Genomic DNA, 25808 nt, shown 5'->3' with positions numbered 1-25808 from the left:
TGTCAGAATATGGTATACTCAAGTTGATATGCAAACTGCAACACCGTCTGACAAGATGAAAAATCTATGTCGCTTAACTTCTCAGAGGTCTGATTCATAAAGACGTATGAAAGTGAATCTTTCTCCAAACTGATGACTAAATTATTGAAACATTTTGCTGTAAAAGCAAACACCATTAACAAATCAAAGAGCTACACATTAAAAGCAACACTGAACGTTCCTATTATTTTTACCAAAAATTAGTATCAAGCTTACACCAGCTACCTGTGTAAAATAATGAAATTTCCTTTGCAGTGTGTTCCAGCCTGACAAGTAGGCAGATTATGCCAAATGTTAAGCAATGATGAAGTGTTTGTTAAAAAAAGCACATTCCTTCATGTTTATTCTCATGGTGCAATTCGGGATCTATGTGGCCCAGGCAAAATCGTTTAACTCTGCCAAGTCAATATTTAACTGGTCAGGGTGAGTCAACAATTGGTTTTGCTGATCCCTGCATTATAAATTGGTACACCATTATTACAGAACAGTTATAATTTCCACTACATTGAGATCATACTTTATTTTATTAGCAGGTAATCAATCAGACAGTATCAGTGTTCAAATTTGGAAGCCATCAATGCCAGGATACTTTCTATCAAATCTGCTCAACTTCCGTGAGCTGTTGTTTAAAGGATGTTTGATTTTTAGAAATGGTGGTCAAACTATACGAAGGAGCTACAACATTAGAACAAAACTTCAAGATCTTCATGACAATAAGCTAATTGTCAAATTTATTTAACTTCTGTTAAGCAGTTTTTAAAAATCTTTAAAATATTTTCTTTTTAAAAAAATGATGGTAGCCATATTTAATGGTTCATCTACACCGTTTGAAAGACCTTCAAGCCAGGATGCTGTCTGTCAAACTTGGTTCTATTTTTTTAATTCTATTCTGAAAACAGATTGGCACCATTTAAATAAAACTGAAGAAGCTTTATCTATGCTTTCTTTAAACTTTTGTCATATACTGTTCAACAATTTCTGAAAATAAATTGTAAATAGCAATTCTAAATGAATGATGAGTTAGAGATAAAAGACTCAATCGGCCTATGGTCATGTAAAGTAATAACATTTCAAAATCTTGATTCACCTTGACATTTGACACTGCTGTGTTAGCAGTTTTTCTTCCTGGATTAGACTTTCCCGTTTCTCATCACAGGACAGGACACTTTGCAAAGCTATTGTATCATCTCCTGCTACTTCCTGCTCCACGTGAAGGATGGTGATGTGGGATGGAATCTTTAGCTGAAAACTAAAAAGCAAGAAATCAAGCATGAATATTAGTTTTCATGGACTTGTGTGCAAATTTATGTCCTCCTGAGCCTAGGCTAGTTGATGTGGCGAAAGGTTATCACTACTTGCATGGAAGATGTGTATGGCTCAAGTCCAACACATGGTGGCAGATCCCATCAATAACTGGTGCCACTGAAGCAAGCAAGGGTAAACAGTTTTCTAAAAGGTACAATAATAATAATAATAATGAGGACTTTGTATAGCGCCTAATCTTTAGAAGCTCTAAGTGTTTTACAACATTAGACAACACATATAAGATAAAAAAACATATAATGATATGATTACAAAAACAAACACCATGAAATTAGAAAACATTAAAAAAACATGCTGAGAATATTTAAGGTAGGAAACATTATTATGTCTTTAAGTTTGTTCTTGCAGTCGAAATAAGTGAGTTTTGAGAGCCCTCTTGAATGTGATCACTGTGTCTTTGAGTCCAAGTTCAGTGGGCAATTCATTCCACGTTACTGGGCCCTGGTATGCAAAAGAACGATGTACAACAGCCTTACTCATTTGTACAACAACACTGGACTGCAACTTTTAATCCTGTAATCCTGAGTATGAAGTGCCAACCAACAGACCATGTTACTGAGTATATAAAGTGCCAACCAATAGGCCATGTTACAGAGTATAAAACGCCAATCAATAGGCCATTACTGAGTACAAAGTACCAACCAATAGGCCATGTTACTGTGTATGAAATGCCAACCAACAGGCCATGTTATAGTGTATGAAATGCCAACCGACAGGTCATGTTACAGTGTATAAAGTGCCAACCAATAGGCCATGTTACAGATTATAAAGTGGCAACCAATAGGCCATGTTAGTGAGTATAAAGTGCCAACCAAATGTTTCCTGAGTACAAAGTGCCAACCAACAGGTCATATTACTTCAAGTTCAGGATTTAGCCTACTTTGTATAGCATTCCCACGATTCCAGACTGCACTTTATAACCTTGAGGAAATGCACCAATTACAACATGTAAAGATGGTAAGGGTGTTTTATCCAACCACTATGGTCTAATTAGCACTGGAGGAAGTTGCACATTCTTGTATTACAGGCATGGTTTGGTTTCGTTGGTTTGCTGTACAAGTCACCTTCAAAACATTACTGAATATATATTGCCATGGAAATGGAAGCTAAATGCTCTTCACAAAGACACACTGAGGTAGACGACCCTGTCTGGCCTGGGTGGGTTAATGAATCTGCAATCCTTGGATTAAGAATCTCATGCTGTATCCACTAAGATATTGTGACTCCTTGATAAGGTTTGAAATTTCTGTAGATTTCTGAACCATGGATCAACAGATCTAAATACCAACTTATGTGACTCTAGTGTCTGGGAAAATAAATCAAAATCCTGAGACAAACTGAGTTCAATGCAAAGGTAGGAACAAGTCGGTGAAATATAAATATAGGTCACAGTGACATAATTTTCAGTGATAACACATTTACTACTAATGAACCATCACATACCAGCTTGTGATAAAACAAAACAAGTTAAAAGCAAAAGATAAATAAAATCAATGGATCATATAATCTATATGTGACAGTGACCTATTTTTCTTTCAAAGGTGCACTAATCAACTTTACACATCTATTTACTAATTCATGTGACTAGTGTCAGAGAAAATGGCTTAAATGCAAACCCTAACTTAGAGAAACTGAGCTCAACAGAAGCACAAATCATGGAACCATGAAATATAGATCAATGTGACTAAGTCTGTATTGATGGCTCATAATGCAATTATATACTAGGTTATGTTACTCCATTGACAGCGATTTACAAATTCACTTGCCCAAATCCTGGGACAAACTCAAACTTGCAAGAGACTAGTTGCTAATTTACAGACAACGAGTCATGTTCAGTTCTTAATACTTTATTTTCTGTAGGTTTTATGCCCTGTGACCTCGCCACAATACATATATCAACAACTTTACCGAACAGATGAGATGAATGCAACATAAATCATTGGACTGTGAAACATAAATTTCACTGTAATGTGCAGTACTCCATATGACACAACCATATACCAACTTATATGACTTTCAGAGTAATAGCATCCAAGAAACTGACCTAAAAACAAATTGTAGCTGAGACAGATTAAATGTGTACCTGTTTGTAACAGACAGACTCGTACTCTTCCTCTGAAATAACTTTAGACAAATGCATAAATCCAATATAAAAAAATGCAAAATATTTGCTATCTCCCATCTACCTACTCACTCTATACCCTTTCCCCTGTACAAAAATTACGTAAGTATGCATTTACCTAGATATCATCTTGAGAAGAGTTGTCTTTCCCATTCCATTTCTTCCCACAAGTCCATACCGTCGGCCGTATGCCAAGTGAATAGTAGCACCAGTAATAAGAACTCTAAAATCATTGAAAATCAAAATATAATGCCTTATCATCCAGATCACAATACTAAAATAGAAATTCCTTTTAATGAATTGATATAAAAAAGTCAAGTTAATAAAAGTGATCAGTTATAGATCACATCAAGAATAAGTCAGAAAGAAAGAAAACTGCTGCTGAAAACGTAAAGTGGACAATTTAGTAAAACAAAACAAAACTATCAAAACTGACTTTATTTCCCTTCATCTGAATACTGAGTCATTACATGAATGGGAGATTCTCAGCTCCAGTATTTCGTTGTAACTGGGCTAGGGCTATTAGGTTTATTTATGGGTGAATATCAGTATTTGTGCCACTGAAATAAAGATTAGAGATGAAATTCCATGTATATATAACCTATATTATATAGGCTCCATAGACTAAATATTGTATTTTCTCATGAATAGTACGATTCATTGAACAAATGAGCCAACAGGACATTTTTTGGGTCTTAACAGAACCTCATTCCATGGCTGAATGTGGATTTATTTCTGTCACACCAAACATGTGTGATGTCACTGATGCAAAAAGACAACCTTATACACCACTCCCTCGATAACTCGCAAACCCGCTTATAACGCGGTGTCAGGCATGGATCCCATTTTTTAAACCCGAAAATACCCCGAAAATGTATCCCTATTTGTTGAACTTAAAGAAAATTGTGATCAAAATTGGTAATGGAAACTTTGATGTATCGCTTGTTTTATCGTTGAAAATGGTAGATAGGACCTGGAAATTTTAATCAACACTATGAAATATCAAATTTAAAAATAACTGATACAATTTTTTACATTTTCTTTCCGAACGACATTCCTAGTACACTGCAATTAACAATATGTAAGGAAATTTTGATCAATGAAAATGTCACTTACGGTGAGTGGTGGCAGTACTTTAATAAATAAATACAAATTAAATATTAAAAAATTCAATTGAAATTTGTGTTCTAGTTCCATCTTTTAGATATTTTTAAGTGCAATCGTCATAAGTGCAATTTGTCCTCTTGTAATTAAACGTAAAATGCATCAATCTACCGTAACAGCTATGTCAGCGAGTGTTTCTCTGAGAACCTAATTAAGTGCCGACCGTGTTTTGATAGCTGACTTGCAGGAGTATTTTTGTATTGTTGCACTGAATTAAAAGACGGCTTCCTTTATATTATCACATTAATTACGTCTTTTGAATAAAAAAAGAGGTGGAATAAAAGAAAAGTTAAAAGGCACAAAAATCGGACTAACTTAAAATCTAGCAGCTTCGTATATCGGGTGAACTCACTTCATTTGATCAATCAAACACTGTAATAAATGTTAATGTGTATGTAACAGAAACTACCTTAAATTAACCAACCCTTTCATAACTGATCAAAGATAACAAGGCAGCAAAGCAAAAAGAATACTTCATAAAATAAAGAGCTTGATTTCACAGATATGGGCCATTGTGGGAAAGCGAGTTTCAGAGAATTCTTTAACTGGCATTTAGAGATATCCTCAGGGATGATAAGAAATTTCATTATTACTTCCAATAAATCACAACATTAACATTGTACTAATTAAACAATAAAAAATTGAGTTTCGACACAGACGTGTCACGAAATAAATGTTGCGTGGTTTTTTTTACAAAAAAGGAATCTTGTTTGGTGGTGTATCAACAGTTAGTCTAGTTCCCAAATTGTGGACTACCGATTTGGCAAGATACTATTAAATACCACTACGGGAACCAGACTCATCAAGACAACAAAAAGCAGTGACGTAATACACAGATTTTTCACGTACATGTGATGGTTGTTCAAACCAGTTGTGACGATCTTTCGTATGTTGGTGTTGGATATTTTGAGGGAAAAAAATGTTATTTAAACAGAATAACGAACAACTTCATTAGAAAAAGTGCATTATTAAAAATTATTATCAATGTGATTGTAAAATGAGGATTCAGTCATTAAACAGCCCAGTGTCCTAACGCCACCCCCACGTTTTTCTCAATGTCAAAGCATTTTTTCCCCCAATTTTTTGAGGTCCCTCTGTAACTCGCGCCTCACTTATAGTGCGGTCTATGTTTGTGGACCCCGTTGTGCGCGAGTTATTGAGGGAGAGGTGTACTGTGATATGTTATTTAAAATAATGGAGGTTAGCACCATCTATTGTGAAATTCTGAATTGTTTCAATCTATAAATAAAAGGTAGGCTCTGTAATATAGGCAGTTAAAGTAAAATTATATGTTAAACTTCCAAATGTCCAAAGAATACCTAATCACTTTCAGTAAAAAGTTTCTTTTATGCTTTTATTTATATGGTATCGGTGAAGTGTGGGAGGTGATTTTTCATGCCACCACCCAAGGAAAGAGTAACATGCCATAACCATCCACCCCCACCCAACCCCCAGTTCCTGCAATATGGCTTTGCTATATGATTAAGACGGATGGTTTCTTTTGCAACTTACTCATCCCAGGGACAAGTCATTAGGAAAAAAATAATTCCTGAACCATGGCTGCCATTCTGCCTTATCATTTTGACTGCATAAAAATATTTTGGGCAAACACCCAACAATATATATCAGCAACCGAATACAGTAAATCCTCTCAATCTGAACACTTTTGTACCTGCTACTTTTGTAAAGACAGCAGTAAATCGGGCCTGCATTCAAAATGGCCAGCATTAGGTGGCATTAGGTTAGTGCCAGATTAACAATCTTAATGTATTTTTACAAAGACAAGCAGTAACTCAGGCTTGCATTCAAAATGGCCAGCATTTGGTGGCATTAGAAAGCTGGATGTAAGGATCCAAATTCTGTTTCACACACAAAACAGCATGCATATTATATTATGCAGATACACCTGATGTGTGTGTATGTAGGCGATAAAGCTTAATGGCACATCAGCACAATGACTGCTATAGAGTGATGATTAAATGCATAAATGAAGAAATTCTAATGAAATTGAAGATGAACCCTCCAAATAAATATGAACATTAAGCACAAAAAAGGTAAACATGTTAAAACTATGTAAACCATAGATACAAAAATGTCATAAAAAAAATGGAAAAAATATATAACTCCCAACCGACTTCCTTACTTGAAAATTTGGAATATTCATTTCTATGCCAATTCAACAGAAAGTTTATAACAATGTAGTTGACAATTCCTGCATGAGGACGGACCATTCAGTTGTAATTAAATTGTGCCAACAGTTGCGGATGTCCTTAATGAATGCTCCCCAAAATGAACAAATTACTTTGGATTAGTAGGGCATATCTGTGCCCACACTTTTTGGTTCAGATAAACAGTCCCTATAAACAATATCTCAATGAATATGACTCCAACTTACCTTTCCCCAAAAGCCACGTCAAAGTCTTCAATATGGATATCACAGGACCTATTTGTTCCCGAGGCATCCAACTTCTCATCCCTCCTGTTGATCTGCTGACTGGCTGTGGCCAGTTCAAAGTTCCTGGCAAAATATACAAAGTAATCGTCAAAGTCATTATTAATACTTTTACAAGGATTCAAGCTTGTACCAATATAACACAGGCAAATTGGGCATATGGTATGCACTATGGATTCCTTGTACTTACCCATTTAATCTGTACACGGTTAAGTTGGTGTTTGATATAGATTATAGACTCTCCTTGTACATACCTATTTAATCTGTACATGGTTGATTTGGTGTTTGATATAGATTATAGACTCTCTTCATACATACCCATTTAATCTGTACATGGCTGATTTGGTGTTTGATATAGATTATGGACTCTCCTTGTACATACCTATTTAATCTGTACATGGTTGATTTGGTGTTTGATATAGATTATGGACTCTCCTTGAACATACCTATTTAATCTATCTGTACATGGTTGATTTGGTGTTTGATATAGAATATAGACTCTCCTCGTACATACCCATTTAATCTGTACATGGTTGATTTGGTGTTTGATATAGATTATAGACTCTCTTCATACATACCCATTTAATCTGTACATGGTTGATTTGGTGTTTGATATAGAATATAGACTCTCCTCGTACATACCCATTTAATCTGTACATGGTTGATTTGGTGTTTGATATAGATTATAGACTCTCTTCATACATACCCATTTAATCTGTACATGGTTGATTTGGTGTTTGATATAGAATATAGACTCTCCTCGTACATACCCATTTAATCTGTACATGGTTGATTTGGTGTTTGATATAGATTATAGACTCTCTTCATACATACCCATTTAATCTGTACATGGTTGATTTGGTGTTTGATATAGAATATAGACTCTCCTCATACATACCCATTTAATCTGTACATGTTTGATTTGGTGTTTGATATAGATTATAGACTCTCTTTGTACATACCCATTTAATCTGTACATGGTTGATTTGGTGTTTGATATAGATTATAGACTCTCCGTGTACATACCCATTTAATCTGTACATGGTTGATTTGGTGTTTGATATAGATTATAGACTCTCCTTGTACATGGTTGATTTGGTGTTTGATATAGATTATAGATCCATATTTCCAGAGCAAACACTCAGACTGGAAATATTTAGTTGTATTATACAATGTCTGCACCGCCAATATTCTTTGATGAATTGAACTGAAATTGCATTAATTCCAGTCTGATTTGAACTGCATTGACACTGTATAAGTAAAAATAACTGAAAAGTCTATCATAGAAATGTAATAAATACAAAACAAAATAAATGTTTTGTTATGAGGCAGAGGAATCACACAATGGACAATGCAAGTGAATGTCTGGCCCAAGAACTCAAAATATATCAATACCATAAAAAAACTAATTCTTTCTGTCAACTGAGAATGAAATATGTAAAATGTTTTCCGTACTTAACAGAAGGTAATTGCTTCAAGTGCTGGCCTAATCACTACTTGACATTACTTCTGTATACTCATCAATCTTGTTGAAAAATGTGGAAATATCCGCAACTTTAAATTAAGTGAGTACCCACACATTCATATAAGATTTTTAACGTGACCTTTGCGGCAGCCATATTAGAAATCAGATCAGCACAATTTTCATTCAGGACAAACTAGACAATGGAATAAAAGTACACGTAAAGTTTCATGGCAATCCTCCAAGTAGTCCAGGCAAAGTGGTGATAACAAACTTGTGCTAAGAGATGGATGGCTGATAGACAATCCTATGATCTCTTCTGGTCATTCACAAGTACAGATAATAAAAATATTGCAGAAAATGTTATGAAAGTATGAAAGTAGATTCATCATTTGGAACCCAAAATGAAAATGTTAGCTCTGGTGACCCTGACCTTATCCCTCTGGGCTCAATAATCAAAAGCATCTACCTAAGTCAAGACTAACCATAAAGTGTAATGAAAATTAGATCCAGAAAACTTTAACTTTCACCTCAGCCTCTGGATGAACCAATGACCTAATGCAATCTAGATTGTAGATTCAGTGACCTTGACATTTGACCTATAAGTACCAATTCAACAGGCTTCTGCCTCTACCAAGAGGCAAACCAATTGAGGGTTGAAAAAAAGACCAAATAAATTGTTGCTATGATGCTGAAAACATTTTGTCTACAGACAAATGGATGAACAGACATTCAATGTGATCAAGATACCCCCATCTAACTCTGATAGGGGTTTAGAAAGAAACAGATCTATAAGAGAACACATGCAAGGTTATAAAAGAGAGTCTCACTATATTAATTGATGGCACAATTTTCAACAATGAATGAATTTATTAATACTGTTAATTTTTTAAAATTCACATTACAGCTGCATTCAAAGTTCACTTATGTAGCAAACAACTGAGGCAAATATTTATTTTGAAACTTTTTAATATATTTCTTTGGAATAAATTATTCTAGTCTGGTCATTTTATTACCACAACTTGCAAAGGATAGAAAATAGAAATTATCTGACTTGTTTTGCAAACTTCATTTGAACTGAGTAACTCATGTAAGATCCTAGACTCATTTTACAAACTTTATTTAAAATGAACAATTCACATACGATCCTATATCTTTGGGAAATACTTTCAAAGTAAAGCTTACGCATTTCCATTTTCAATTTTCTTTGGTTGAGAATCCTGGACAGCCCTCTTTTCTAATTTCTTCTGAATCTTTGCTTCAGCTTTCTGTAACTTCTTTTGGTTCACTTGCTGGAATAAGAAATACAAATATTCCTTTGTTAACATCGCCTTTCTTTATTTTCATAATTCTTTTTCAGACAAATTATTTACTTTTGACCAGTCTGACAATCAATCAGTCAGACTTCTTGAAACAATTTCTTTTACAAAGATACTAGGGTATTTGACCACAACAATTTTACTGAGAAAATGGTGGAGAAAGTCAAAATGTGTGTTACATGTTTATGCATGCATGGTGTCACTCTTGTCAGTACATCTGCAACTGTCAAGATTTGTTTGAATGTTCAAATCCACATGCAATGTAACTCGGCTAGTACAAAATCCACATGCACTGTATGTAACTTACTGAGTGCAAAATCCACATGCACTGTATGTAATTTGGTGAGTGCAAAATCCACATGCAATGTATGTAACTTACTGAGTGCAAAATCCACATGCAATGTATGTAACTTGGTGAGTGCAAAATTCACATGCACTGTATGTAACTTACTGAGTACAAAATCCACATGCAATGTATGTAACTTACTGAGTGCAAAATTCACATGCACTGTATGTAACTTACTGAGTGCAAAATCCACATGCACTGTATGTAACTTGGTGAGTGCAAAATCCACATGCAATGTATGTAACTTGGTGAGTACAAAATCCACATGCAATGTATGTAACTTACTGAGTGCAAAATTCACATGCAATGTATGTAACTTGGTGAGTACAAAATCCACATGCAATGTATGTAACCTGGTGAGTACAAAATCCACATGCAATGTATGTAACTCGGTGAGTACAAAATCCACATGCAATGTATGTAACCTGGTGAGTACAAAATCCACATGCAATGTATGTAACTTGGTGAGTACAAAATCCACATGCAATGTATGTAACTTGGTGAGTACAAAATCCACATGCAATATATGCAACTTGGTGAGTACAAAATCCACATGCAATGTATGTAACTTGGTGAGTACAAAATCCACTTGCAATGTATGTAACTTGGTGAGTACAAAATCCACATGCAATGTATGTAACTTGGTGAGTACAAAATCCACTTGCAATGTATGTAACTTGGTGAGTACAAAATCCACATGCAATGTATGTAACTTGGTGAGTACAAAATCCACATGCACAAAGCAGGTCAGTGTCTTCTACATTTTACTCTTCCATGATTGACAGTGCATACCATTAAATAATATATGTTAGTAATGAGAACACGTACAGATAAATCACAATATAGCTGTCCATCATTATAGCAAGGTGGGTGGGGTCCATAACCACCGACCACATCATGTACTGACCACACCATGTACCGATCACATTATGTACTGAGATGTAGTACAGCAAGAACAACTTAATAAACTCAACCACTGTATTGCAAGAAGTGTCAACATACATGTACATGTACCAGCCAGTAAGTCACTTTTATGTGAAAATGTATACTAGTCCTTTATTGCTCTGTATAGAAAGAAAATTTCAATAGTAGTATGCTTTTTATTAATCCAAGATAACAAAGTTCACATCTTTTTCAATAAATTGCAACTTCTCTTAAGAATGTCATCTCAATGATTCATCTCAATATCTGCTCCAGAAACTTCAAAAAGTTCAAAACACAGCTTCTTGGATCATACGTAGAGTACCACGATCAGAGCACACCTCCCCGCTGCTCTGTACTCTATACTGGCTATCCATTCGATCCAGAATCAAACACAAAATTTGTTCTCTGTGCTACGTTTCACTGTCGGTATCTAGTTCGACATACCTATCCGACCTCACCCATGTGTAAACACCAGCAAGATACTTACGCTCCTCTTCTGACAATCATATACTCATTATTCCCACTATGAAAACAAAGTCATATGGACAGCATTCTTTTGCATACCAGGGCCCAGCAACATGGAATGAATTGCCCACTGAACTTAGACACAAAGAAACAGTGACCACATTCAAGAGGACTCTCAAAATTCACTTATTTCAACTGCAAGAACAAACTTAAAGACCTAATAATGTTTCCTACCTTAAATATTCTCAGCACGTTTTTTTTTAAATGTTTTTTAATATCATTATATGTCTTTTTATATATCTTATAGGTGTTGTCTAATGTTGTAAAGCGCTAAGAGCTTCTAAAGATTAGGCGTTATACAAAGTCCTTATTATTATTATTATTATGACTGTAGCAGTGGCTCTTTACCCGACTCGTGTGTTAGGTGATAAAAATGTTATAATAGAGCTAACTTTCTCTGAGAGACTACGTAAATAAAACACTATAATCAATTAAACACAGTAACAAGGTAACCTCAGGAATATATAATAATTAGGAATTCTGCCAGGGAAATTAAATTCACAGTCTAAATGAGGAAATGTGTCATCCTTGAATGTAATATACAATATTTACTGCATATCAGGGCTCAGGAATTTTGTTCTACCAAGTACTCTTCCCTGGGACAAGTGAGATGCATTAATTACTCAACACAGTATACTGCCCAACAAAAGAAACTCATGCATGTTTGATGATAAAATGGAATGAAAATCATAAAAACATTACTGTTACAAATGAGTACACAAAGATCAATAATGTCTGTCTCTTTTCTCGTGATATGGTCATTCAAAGAGCTTGGTACTGGGTCATACATACTGGAGGTAGCTACGATGGTCCTGCTACAATAAGGCTGAGAACCAGGCAAAGTGCTGGAATATTCTACAGGAACTTTAGTCTGGTTTACAACAGGAAATATGAAACACATACAAAGTTTTAGATACCGGATGCCTGCCTCTGTTTCATTTCTTATTTTGAGAATGTATAAGTGATTAAAGAAAGGTTGGTAGAGTTTATCCCTGTTATCACCATGTAGTCATTCATAGCAGTGAGTGTCAAAATGCATATTTTGCCATCATGGTTGCTGGTTGTGTTCAGTAGGTGCTCGCTCACAACAGAGCGTTTATATAAAACAATTTATCCATGCATTATGATTGTGGTCAGAAATGACAAGTGGTCACTAATTGCAGTGGTCGCTCATAAGTTTTTACTGTATCTGCCACCTCTGTTGGAATGGGTTTGAGTCTCAGGCTTGGCCAACGGAGTATATGGGAAAGCTTCCTTTTTGCTTCTCATGGGTCGGTGGTTCATTCTGGGATTTTTTTTGGTTCTTCCTCACTACTTAAACTAGCCACTATGTAATAGACTATCTTGTGCTGAAAAATGGTATTAAAATCCTACAACAAATCTGCTGACATCAACCCTTTGGCATTGATGCTTTAATATTAAAAATACCAGTGAACTGGGTGCATTAGTATATATATATATATATATATATATATATATATATATATATATATATATATATATATATATATATATAATCAGCACAACAAATCAAACTTTTGCTTTGCATCACCAGATCATATTTTTTTAAAATCTGGGACAATGCTTCAGGAACCATATACTTCTAGTTTTTATATAATAGGTGTTGTTCTGATCTACTCTGATTCTGACCACTGCCATATGGTTACATTTTATATAATAGGTGTTGTTCTGATCTATTCTGACCACTGCCATATGGTTACATTTTATATAACAGGTGTTGTTCTGATGTACTATGATTCTGACCACTGCGATATGGTTATATTTTATATAATAGGTGTTGTTCTGATCTACTCTGATTCTGACCACTGCCATATGGTTATATTTTATATAATAGGTGTTGTTCTGATCTATTCTGACCACTGCCATATGGTTACATTTTATATAACAGGTGTTGTTCTGATGTACTATGATTCTGACCACTGCGATATGGTTATATTTTATATAATAGGTGTTGTTCTGATCTACTCTGATTCTGACCACTGCCATATGGTTATATTTTATATAACAGGTGTTGTTCTGATCTATTCTGACCACTGCCATATGGTTACATTTTATATAATAGGTGTTGTTCTGATGTACTATGATCCTGACCACTGCGATATGGTTATATTTTATATAATAGGTGTTGTTCTGATCTACTCTGATTCTGACCACTGCGATATGGTTATATTTTAAATAATAGGTGTTGTTCTGATCTACTCTTATTCTGACCACTGCCATATGGTTATATTTTAAATAATAGGTGTTGTTCTGATCTACTCTGATTCTGACCACTGCGATATGGTTATATTTTATATAATAGGTGTTGTTCTGATCTACTCTGATTCTGACCACTGCCATATGGTTATATTTTAAATAATAGGTGTTGTTCTGATCTACTCTGATTCTGACCACTGCGGTATGGTTATATTTTATATAACAGGTGTTGTTCTGATCTACTCTGATTCTGACCACTGCCATATGGTTATGTCTGATTGCATCTTGTTTTCTGGACAATTTGCTTTTTAGTTTTGACAGATAGTCTTGTAATTAGCCAACTACTTTGGCTTCTGTTTAAAATATGCTAATTGCTCTGTTTTAAAGATGTGATGTGATGTGTGATATTGATTTTTAACGTAGCTTTAACAATTTTTCAGTCATATCGCTACGATGTCTGCAATGTGGTAGTTTATAGTGATGTCTAGCACTGGGGCATCATGCCGCAGACATGTAGCATGATGTCCCACCCAGTCACATTATCCTGACACCAGGCCGACCAGTCCTAACACTAACCTCTTAATGCTGAACGCCAAGCGAGGCAGCTGTTAATACCATTTTTTATGTCTCTGGTATGACTTGGCCGGGGATCAAACCCACGACCTCCCGCATCCGAGGCGGACGCTCTAACCACTAGGTCACCAGAGTGGTCTGTTTTAAAGACAAAAACGAGTTATTAAAAATATTTAACACTGTCCTTTTTAAAGTTTGCTTCATTCAAATATCACCTACTGACGTATTTTCTCTCTTGGTTATCCAAATGCTTGTGTTGTCACTGACTTTTTCCAAGTTGTTTTCAGCCATGGTACGAAGATGAACTGGAGCATTCAGAATCTTGTGAGGGGCATCGGATGCAACATTTCTGAAAAGTGAAGAAGAAAAAAAAATCAACACATTTCTATGTCTGACTGTCAACAAAAATAAAAATCTGTGGTCAAGCAGCATAATATTATTAATTCCTCAACTACCAGGCTGTTCTGCCCAGCTTCTGTAGCAACAGGCTGTTCTGGCCAGCTTCTGTAGCGACAGGCTATTCTGTCTAGCTTCTGTAGCAACAGGCTATTCTGTCTAGCTTCTGTAGCAACAGGCTGTTCTGGCCAGCTTCTGTAGCAACAGGCTGTTCTGTCTAGCTTCTGTAGCAACAGGCTGTTCTGTCCAGCTTCTGCAGCAATAAGCTGTTTTGCTTAGATGTTGAGGTAATTAGTGCAGTTGATATGGATGCTGAATATCAGAGCCTGATGCTGCTTCAGCCAAATGACAATACTGAGCTGATGACTTGAGAATATGGGCCAACTGTTATAGTTATTTTCTTTATAAATGACTGTTTTATATACTAAAAGCATGCATATATGAAAGCTATTAACTACTTTTTGTCTGTGTGATCATTTGATCCTGCTGACTGCAACAAACTGAATAAAGTGCCTTGGAAAATAAGTGTTCTTCTGGTATTGTTTTTCTGTCCATTACACAATATTAGTACTCATCAAATTTACAGTGATTGAAACTGTGCACCAACAGTTGAGATCGGATTTTTTTAAAATTTCTCTAACCAGTGCTCCTAGAGATTAGAATTCTTGTTTAATTTCTATTAACCAGTGCTCCTAGTATTTGCCAATATTTACTATGCCATTTTCTAACTAATGTAACCACCAGTACATGAAGTTAGATGTATTTTTCAGATTTTAATTTATTGTTGGTAATAATTAAGAGTGCATGTTGGCTGAAATAGTGAAAAGTCTAGTTCAGAAATAAATAGATTTGTGTAGAAGTCACTTACTTTTCTCTCTCTTTTACTGGTTACTAGATTAACACTCTTTCAAACTTAAAGTGTATTGATCTCGACTTGGAATGCATTCTCAAATTAAAATTTTTCGCAATCATGCTCAAGATGCCCTGGTTGTCCATCTGTCATTTGAAATCCAAGCCTGAACACTTACCAACTGTAAATGCTCTTGCCATTGCAACAAGACTCCATGCGTATTTGAAATCATTGGATTAGATACAACAAGACTCCATGCATATTTGAAATCACTGGATTAGATACAACAAGACTCCATGCATATTTGAAATCTACTGGATTAGATACAACAAGACTCCATGCATATTTGAAATTTATTGGATTAGATACAAGACTCCATGCATATTTGAAATCTATTGGATTAGATACAACAAGACTCCATGCATATGTTAAAATCTACTGGATTAGATACAACAAGACTCCATGCATATTTGAAATCTAGTGGATTACATACAACAAGACTCCATGCATATGTCAAAATCTATTAGATTAGATACAACAAGACTCCATGCATATTTGAAATCTAGTGGATTAGATACAAGAAGACTCCATGCATGTTAAAATCTACTGGATTAGATACAACAAGACTCCATGCATATTTGAAATCTATTGGATTAGATACAACAAGACTCCATGCATATTTGAAATCTATTGGATTAGATACAACAAGACTCCATGCATATTTGAAATCTAGTGGATTAGATACAACAAGATTCCATGCATATATTAAAATCTATTAGATTAGATTCAACAAGACTCCATGCATATTTGAAATCTATTGGATTAGATACAATAGACTCCATGCATATGTCAAATTCTATTGGATTAGATACAACAAGACTCCATGCATATTTGAAATCTACTGGATTAGATACAACAAGACTCCATGCATTTTTGAAATCTACTGGATTAGATATAACAATGATCCGACGATGCACCCTCTGAAATCTATTGGATTAGATATAACAATGATCCGATGATGCACCCTTTGAAATCTATTGGATTAGAAGTAACAATGATCTGATGATGCACCCTGATGCTTGGGACAAAGGTTGGTGTGTCACATTTCTTTTCCCCATTTGGTTGAAATGTATTGTGTGACTCATAGACTCCCATTTGCATGTGTAGATGCTGCTAAGACAGTATCAGATATAGGCTACACGGAGAGCATCCTTAACTTTACTATGCTAGGTACCCAGCAAAACTTTCCACAATGTGATTCTGGAAAACAATCACTGATAACCCTATTTTGAAACACCAGAGGTTTACCAAGTACTTGCATGTGTGTCCATTAGTTACCTTTTCCTTGTCATAATATGGCCAATAATGTGCTAAAAATAAAACAAACTTGACATGACACACTGAATGACCAGACAAACAAACATAAGGTAAATTTATCAAAACATAACATTAGATCATACAAATCCATGTTTTTGCTGCACATCTTTGTTGCCTTTCAAAAAATAAACCACTTTAGCCAGAGTCTGTAGAAAACAGATTTGCTGTACATTTATCATGAAGCAACATGCTGACTGATTTTTGACATTACTGGAAGCTAAGTATATCAGAGTTATATCCCATTTTGGGCCTCTCTAACATGAGCTCTTTTGCAACCATGTACAACAGTGGTCACTTCAAAGAGACTGAAATGAAATGTTCCTTACATAATAATGCCATACCTACCAAAGCAGTACAGAGTATACAAATTATTCATGGAAACATATGACAGATTGTCAGATCTTTCTTATGCATTCAGTGCTCAAAACATCCAACAATCCAACATCTGGGGCCCCTCTAATTTCAGATTGGGCCCCTCCTGAATTCTATTTGACATGCCCGTCAGGTTTGTTGAAAATAAATCTAACTTTGATGAACTGATGAAATGCTGAAATATAATTTCTAGATGGTTCTTGATGAATGTATGCCCCTTACCTTATGAAGATCATCTACTTACCATTCTTCTACTGAAAGCTGCAAATTTTGTGTTAAAGCAAAGCATGTGATTTATCAATGGGGAACAAACTGCCTAGGTTACTATAACTAATGCTCACAAAGCTTTAACATACATATGATTCTAAAATACAGGTTTGGATATTTATGTGCAAGAAATCAGTCAGAACCAGTCTAGCGGATACCAAAACTGTTCCAACAAATGTTGCAATGATGCGTGGCCATGTAATGTGACTGAAGTTAGCGTGTATATATAATTACTTACTTTATTGTTGTAATCTGAAGAGTTTATGTGAAATGCGGAATGTTTTTAGAAGTATTTCAAGTAATAAAGGGATCGAATGTGGTTGTGTTGGCTTCTGAGTCATTGATTAAAAATCAACCGTCTCTTGGCAGAGTTAAAATAAAAAGAAAAGCCTGACTAAAAATGATTTCAGCAAAACATATAAAGTGATACCTATGAAGAATATCAGCATAAACATCAACACTGTTGACTCACTGAGTAAGAAGGACATGATTAGAGCAATTAGACAACGACTGAGCCCAGGACCTTACATTATGTGAGCTTTTTATTTACATCTAAATAAAGACTCAAGTCAATTTCATATGATTTTGTTTTATCTTTTCGTATCTGAAGTGTAGCAATCACAATATTTTGTGAGAACACTGGTGTTCATTGAATTTGATACTGAAACTTTTCCTGACAAGGTTTATGTCATGCCAGTTTGCAGAGGCTTCCGAAATGCTTAATCACACATATCTGGACACAACCTTTTAAAAATCTGGAACACAGAAAATCACTTATGCAGGAATCCTCTGTATGCACGCAACTGCTGGACAAATTTAGTCCTGCTTCAACCACCTGATGAGTGGAAAAATGAAAGACCCCCAGATGTACATGTTGTCATTTTAAGAGTATATTAGAAGAACATGACCCAATAGCATGGCGACAAGTTCAAAGACGTCACTAGCTGCTGTACAAAACTGTTGTAGGGATACCTGCAGCAAATCAAAGGAATAAATTTATGGTTTCACATTACTGCCTGACAAGATATACGGTTGTGTTCAAACAGTTTTCTTTGTTCAATGAATATATAATACAAACAGAATTTTCTAAAACTATATTAAATTTGTTAAAATGCCCAGTTGAACTTAGAAAAGTTTCCGAATCCCTGGCCCAATTATAGTGTGAAATCTCAAGAATGGTGTGTGATTTGGATTTTTTTTTAATACAAAGAATTAACAATTTTTAAGTCATATCGTTAAGATGTCTTCAGTGTGGCAGTTTATAATGATGTATAGCACTGAGGCATAATGCCACAGACATGTAGCATCATATCCCACCCAGTCACATTATCCTGACACCAGGCCAACCAGTCCTAACACTAACCTCTTAAATCTGATTGTCAAGCAAGGCAGCTGCTAGTACCATTATCATAAGTCTCTGGCATGACTTGGCCGGGTTTCGAACCTGCAACCTCCCACATCTGAGGCGGATGCTCTATCCACTTAGGCTATGAGAGTGGTCTCAAGAATGGAACTCAACAAGTTGCAGAACATAATGAACATACACAGACTGTATCATGTAATCCCTTTTAAAAACATAATGAAAGGAAGATAACTAGATTTTAAAGCAAAAGAATCTGGATAATTGGCAAGATGATGATGAGGACTGACCCATTAAAATGGAGGTAGAAAAGTCGGTCACAGATCTCCTTCACATCTTCTTCTGTCTTAGACTCATCTGCTTGGATTAATAAGGCCCCAACAGCCTCAAACAAATCCTCTGGGGTCTCAAAGTCACCTCCGTCATCTTCCAAAACACCTGAAATAGAATTATGGTGATATTAAAGCTGCATTCCATCAGTGAGATGGGATAACATGATTTGGTGGTTATGGCAATAAAGAATGATAAAAAAATGACATTCAAATTTGTGCACCATGGTGAAGAAAAAAGGCGGAGTCTATTGAGGGCCCCCACTGTTGCGATGACTAGTTAATATCATCACGCATATTTATCATAATGTAAAAACAACTTTTCAAATGGAAAGCATGGCATACCTCACTCAAATTTTTACTCCAGGATTATACAAATCAAATGTAAAGCATGTGCTCTCACTGTGACGCAGCTGTTAGTACCATTTTTGTAAGTCCTTGGTATGACTCAGCCAGGGATCAAATCCACGACTTCCCGCAACCGAGGCAGACACTGAAACCACTAGGCCACTCGACACAAAAAGTCTAATAGATCCAAACAACAAATAAGATGATCATATAAACAGGCTACATGCTTACCATCTTGGGAAAGTTGTTGTTGTTGCTGCTGCTGTAGGGTTTAATGCCATATTTCAGCACATGATAGGCTATACATGGCGGCAAGTATTAATGGTGGAGGAAGAACCCGGGAAAACCCCAGAAAGAACCACCGACCCATGAGATGCTAAGTATTGGCAAGCTTTCTCACATCCCCACATTAGCCGAATTGGCTCTTTAATAGATACAATTGTTTAAATGTCTTTTTATTGTTGACATAGTTGCTATATTTGATGGCTGATCTGTATGATACATCTGCAATGTAAGTTTTGTATTTTTATACTACAGTGACACAAGAAAGTTATATACTGATGCAAGTATAGTCAAGTGCCTTGCCAAAAATATACAATCTGCAGAGGTATCGCTAGGATTTTAAAACTAGGATTCCAGGACTCCCATTTTGATAAAAATAGGAGTCCCACCATCAAAAGTTGCAGTCCCTTCTTTCCTACAGAATCAACACAGACGTGAGTGCATCTATTTTTAAATGAAGAGGTTTCCGTAATGTAATCGCTCACTTTAATATAGCTTCATTACAACAGTCCATTGACAGGATTGCAAATTTATGGTTTATTTATTTGTCTACGTCCTTGTAGTAATTTTAGGCAATGGTTAAATAGTATCTGATTTGCTGTTTTTTCCCCGTATTTTCACAAATACGTGTCAAGTCGGAAAACAGCTTAGACCGTGAAACATTGAAACAGAGACAAAAAGCGAGAGCATTTATCCATCACTTGCACTTGTCAATGTTACGTCGGTATGCGAAGAACTCGCCCCCACATATCTGGAGAAGTCGCCCCAGAGTGGTTGGAGAAGTCGCCCCAATTGGTTGGAAAAGTCATCCCTAAACTTGTCACCCAAACTTTTTATAACATACAATATATATATATATATATATATATATATATATATATATATATATATATATATATATATATATATATATATATATATATATGTGTGCGATCACAAAAGAGATATTAACTAAATTAAAGCAATATCACAGTAATATTTATAAGGATGAAATTAAGTCTGTATATAATCTAATGAATGACAAAAGAAAAGTGATTAAAAAGGATGATAAGTCAAACACTATTATTATTGTGAATCAAGATGATTATGTTAAAGAAGTTGAACGTCAATTAGAAATTAAATAAAAAATGTCAACATGCATTAATGAGATCGCTAAAAATAATAATTCCGTATGTGTGGAATTTGATACTTTCTCTCTTAACATACGTACACCTCAAAAATAATAATTCTGTATATGAGGAATTGATACTTTCCCTTTTAACATACGTACACCTCAATTCTACAATATTACCCAAAACTCCTAAAAATCCTGACCATAATTTACCTTTAAATTTTCCAGGATGACCCATTATATCAGGTTGTAATTCATACTCTGAAAACCTATCCAAATTTATTGATAGTGTTTTACAACCTTTAATGAAATCACTTCCTTCATACATTAAAGATACTACTACTTTCATTAAAAGGTCAAAGTCTATTCCACATATATCTGATAATTTAGATCCTGGTATCATTAGATGTAGCATTACTATATACCAACATTCCGCATGCAGATGGTATTGAAGCATGCAAATATTTTCTTGATAACAATCCTAATAATAGCACACTATCTAGCGAAGATATTTGTAAAATAATAAAAGCTTATCTTGGAAAATAATTATTTTCAATTTAATAATATGAATTATGATTTTTAGATGACATATTTTTAATCTGGAAGCATTCAACTGAAGAACTGAAAAAAATGATTGATCGCTTAAATCATTTTCACCCGACGATTAAATTTACTTATACTGCATCTCATACGCATGTTTTATTTTTAGATGTAAATGTAATAAAAAAATATTTATAACACTATCGCTACAAATATTATTAAAATGCATCTAATGATTTGAAGAGCAGAGCAAAAGGGACACTTATTTTTCGTTAAGTACAGAAGCGGAGTTGATCAAATGGAAAAGTTGAAAAATTGCAAATTTTATAAATTTAATAAGTTATTAAGTTGAAGAAAAACAACAACAAATAATGCCTTAACCATGTGGCTATATCTCAGAATTACTATATATGATCCTTGGGGTGACTTCTCCAGTCAAAGTGGGGCGACTTCTCCGAACCATTGCGAAATTTGTAAATATATACAATAGCCGAGTCGATATCGACAGAAGCAGCTTGTCGGAGGAAAATGGCAGACGTAAACAGTGTCTGGAGGTGTGTATAATAGCGCTCGCTGATTGGTCAATCAAGCAGAATGATTGACAACTGGCGATAGGTCAATTCACTTACAGTTTCAAAATAATTTAATGATGAAATAGTGTACAAGAGGCAGTTAATATATATCCAGATCACTGATTCTGATCTTAAAACACATGTTTGTATGTTTTATCATCAAATGATATTATGCAGGAAATTAATAGTTGCTACCTTACTCGGAAAAGGGTTAATGGTCAATCAGCTATCAAAACATATGCTTGTGAATGGGCAAGAGTTTGTTTGACAACGTAATTGATATCAAAACTAGGCCTAGCTACTGATGTCTTGATGAATAAATTTTGCTACAACATTAAAACTAACCGGGCACAGGCGAGGGGCATTTTAAAGAAGTATGGTCAGTCAGTGTACCTCTTAAATAGCTCTTGTTCATCCATCAGAGTGATAGTGAATTTTGTCAATCCAAGTAAGTACTTTTTCCAAACACTAAGCTAGGCATCACTCACTTTCATACACTTAGCTACTGTCCTATCCGAACTATCAATTCTAGCAGCTTTAGCACTCTTCTCAATCTTGTTACAATCTTCATAAGTCTGCCGTTTAATCCCAAAATACTTATCCAAATTTACAAATGGCATTTTGTTTAAGTCTCAACATGTCTTTATTCTAATGCACTACTTATTCCGATACATTCAGAAATGAACAAAATAACGAAAGCTAAAGATTTTTATTTGATGTACTTTTATAAATGACCACATGTACATCTCTGGGTCGGTCTGACTCTGAATTCAATCACCGTAAATATCAGTACATTTTCGCATCCGGCAGCCAGTCAAAGCCTTTGAAGTTGCCACCCAGCTATTGCATCATGTTCTTTTTGATGTCTCTTATAATGGCAACATGTATGTACCGCCATATTGGCCAATTCTGTGCATCAGGTAATTCTGCTCAACAATACGTCATTTCTGTAAACATTGGATCACGTGCTATTTTGGGTCAAAAATCCATTTTGTATCCAGAAAGAACAATTGTACATTAATTAAGAAAAGTGATATTCATAAAGTGTATAAAAATATCCCACATTCAGACTCGAAATGCAAAATAAAAATGTGATTTCTAAATAGCAACATGAAGACCCACTCCATCACCTTCTTGAAACTGTAACCCAGAAATATCTATTGACTACGCATCTTTTAGAATCATACAAATAAATACATTATAAAAAAGATGGAAATGTGTACTTAAAACAATACTGTATTTTAATCCAAGCTTCCAATTTTGCAAGAAGTTGTTCCACACATACAAAATCGTCTGCTACCCAACGTGTCTACTTGCCGCCAAAACATAAATTCTCAACAAATTAACCCGCATATAATAGGTTTCTAAATTCTTTACTAATTTTTCCCCCAACAACAAGACACTGTAAACACATATCCTATTCATTGTTGTTTCTCTTCCACATAATAGCTTATTTTTCATAAAATGTTGAACTTTACTAACTTTTTTACAAGATCGGTTTAGTTTGCTTAATATCTCGTGCCATTTATTGGCATGTTTACATTGAATTTTGTAAAACTAGCTATAAACCTGACTTAATTACTCGACTGAACTGCTGACAGAAACCGTCCAGAGTAATGTATTTCATTTCTGTAGCCTGATGGATAAACGTTACATCTTTTCAAAGCTATGCGCAGAATAGGCTGACATATCGCGAGTCAGGAAAACAGGGTGGTGGTATCCTCTGTGTCCAAAATTGATATTATTATGAACAGAATATTCTGGTGACAATTGCATCTTTTCAGATGGAAAGCACTGCTGTAGTTTATTTTTGTCAATCGCTCAAATTCAGTATGCGTTTTTCTTCAATATTGGAAACGAAAACCTTAGGTGTGCAGAAATGCCTGACAGCAGTGTACATCAAGGGGTCTTTCAGTCACTGAATTCTGTCATTCAGCACAACTAATTGGTCATTTTCCCACAAAGCAAGCGGCTGAAGCAGGACTGGCAAGTCTTTGAATTTTGCGCACACCTATTACCTGCATATGGAAGACTCCCGCCTCTGTGATTTTCTGTGTCCCAGAAAAAAAAATTGGCATCCAAATACACGTAATTAAGCATTTCCGAGATCTCTGAGAAATTCTGCACATTGAAAGCAAGTACAGTTTATCTGCAACTTTTCAATTCCAACAAGAAGCCATTATTCGCCACTTGATTGATAATAACATACGGTAGAATATCCAAATATGGTCTGGCAAGACTTATACAGAAAAGGGTTCACGGTGAAAGTATCGCGTTATCTGTCATTATCGTGTAAAGGCTTAATAAATTCAAAATAAGCCAAACTTCTTTCACAAAATGATTATACCTAGTAGGTTTCTACACTATTTGTTTTTCTGACTTTGGTGACGATTTTTATTTTTGCTCCATTACACGAAATGGGATCATTTCGTAGCCTCCACCACACCAAATCAAGTTGAGGCTACGACATCGTAGCTATGTTAATGACATCGTAGTTATGTTAATAGTTGATTATATAAAGTTCATGACCAAACCTATCATATCAAAACTTTGATAATGCTGACAATAACCGAGTAACGTCATGACACATTTGCCTAATAAAACTAGAACCTGCCGGTGCTCTACAGGTTTTCATGTATTCATTCTTTGGATATTGCTCAAACTGTTTTTCCTTTGTAGGATTTTATGTGTTTAGAAATGTAACAAAAACTAGTACCAACCATTGACATACTGTACTATTTCTTCGTCAATTTGAGGGAAACATTCTGTCAACAGACGTTTGTAGTCGGCCATGTCCATTTTGGATACAGACTGGTTTGTGAAGGTGATGCCTAATTTCTTATGAAGAACAAAACATAAGAAAACATGAACCGTAAACGAAACAAAAACGAATGAAAAGGAAAATAATAAAACAACACCCCCCAACAAAAATAAAAATGACACCCCTCAAAAAAAAAAAAAAAAAATACAAAAAAAAGCAAGCAAGAAACGAATATAACCAATGAAAATTGCACTGGTGAGGAGAAATGGGTGATGTTAAAACATCTTATCAATGCTACTTAAATATTATTAATAGTTAAAATTACTCTAGAACCTTATTATTTATCATTTTTATGAATTTCTTCTGTTGTTTAATTTTTCATTTTATTTAAGTAATATTTCTATACGAAGACAATATACTACCAATTAGAAGATAATAAAAGAATTGGAAAATGTGTCCCACACAACCAAAAAAATCACCAGATAAATGCACCCTCTTTCATATGCCAAGATTCCAATTGTCGATTATAATAAATACTCATTTTTTTTCTTCAAGCCATTGCATGGGAGAACAAATTTATTACAAATGTATTTATTTTAGTCTCTTAATTCACTTTTTTCCCAAATTTAACAAATTAAGCTTTCATCAAGGTTTCTCAATTTAACACATTTAGATTTCATCTAGGTTTTCAAATTTGACACATTTAGCCTTTATCTAGGTTTTCAAATCTAATACATTTAGCCTTCATCTAGGTTTTTAAATTGGACTCATTTAGCC

The 25808-nt window shown here is 34.9% G+C and overlaps 1 protein-coding gene across 1 annotated transcript in view; it reads right to left on the bottom strand.

The window, feature by feature from the left end:
- Positions 1-25084, bottom strand: part of LOC149781201 (ATP-binding cassette sub-family F member 3-like) — a 60784-nt gene extending 35700 nt beyond the window's left edge. Inside the window, exons 1-7 of the mRNA XM_089935263.1 lie at positions 24991-25084; positions 19379-19526; positions 14686-14815; positions 9748-9854; positions 7044-7166; positions 3603-3707; positions 1127-1288 (exon numbers count right to left, since the gene is read on the bottom strand). Of these exons, the coding sequence (XP_089791389.1) occupies positions 1127-1288; positions 3603-3707; positions 7044-7166; positions 9748-9854; positions 14686-14815; positions 19379-19526; positions 24991-25069 (854 nt within the window). The 5' untranslated portion in view covers positions 25070-25084. The remainder of the gene's footprint in view (positions 1-1126; positions 1289-3602; positions 3708-7043; positions 7167-9747; positions 9855-14685; positions 14816-19378; positions 19527-24990) is intronic.
- Between the last annotated feature and the right edge of the window lie 724 nt (positions 25085-25808).

The sequence above is a fragment of the Sinohyriopsis cumingii genome, chromosome 15 (assembly GCF_028554795.1).
Source record: "Sinohyriopsis cumingii isolate HCF-2022 chromosome 15, ASM2855479v2, whole genome shotgun sequence".
In the NCBI taxonomy this organism is placed as follows: Eukaryota; Metazoa; Mollusca; class Bivalvia; order Unionida; family Unionidae; genus Sinohyriopsis; species Sinohyriopsis cumingii.
This window is presented reverse-complemented; position numbering and strand designations above follow the sequence as displayed.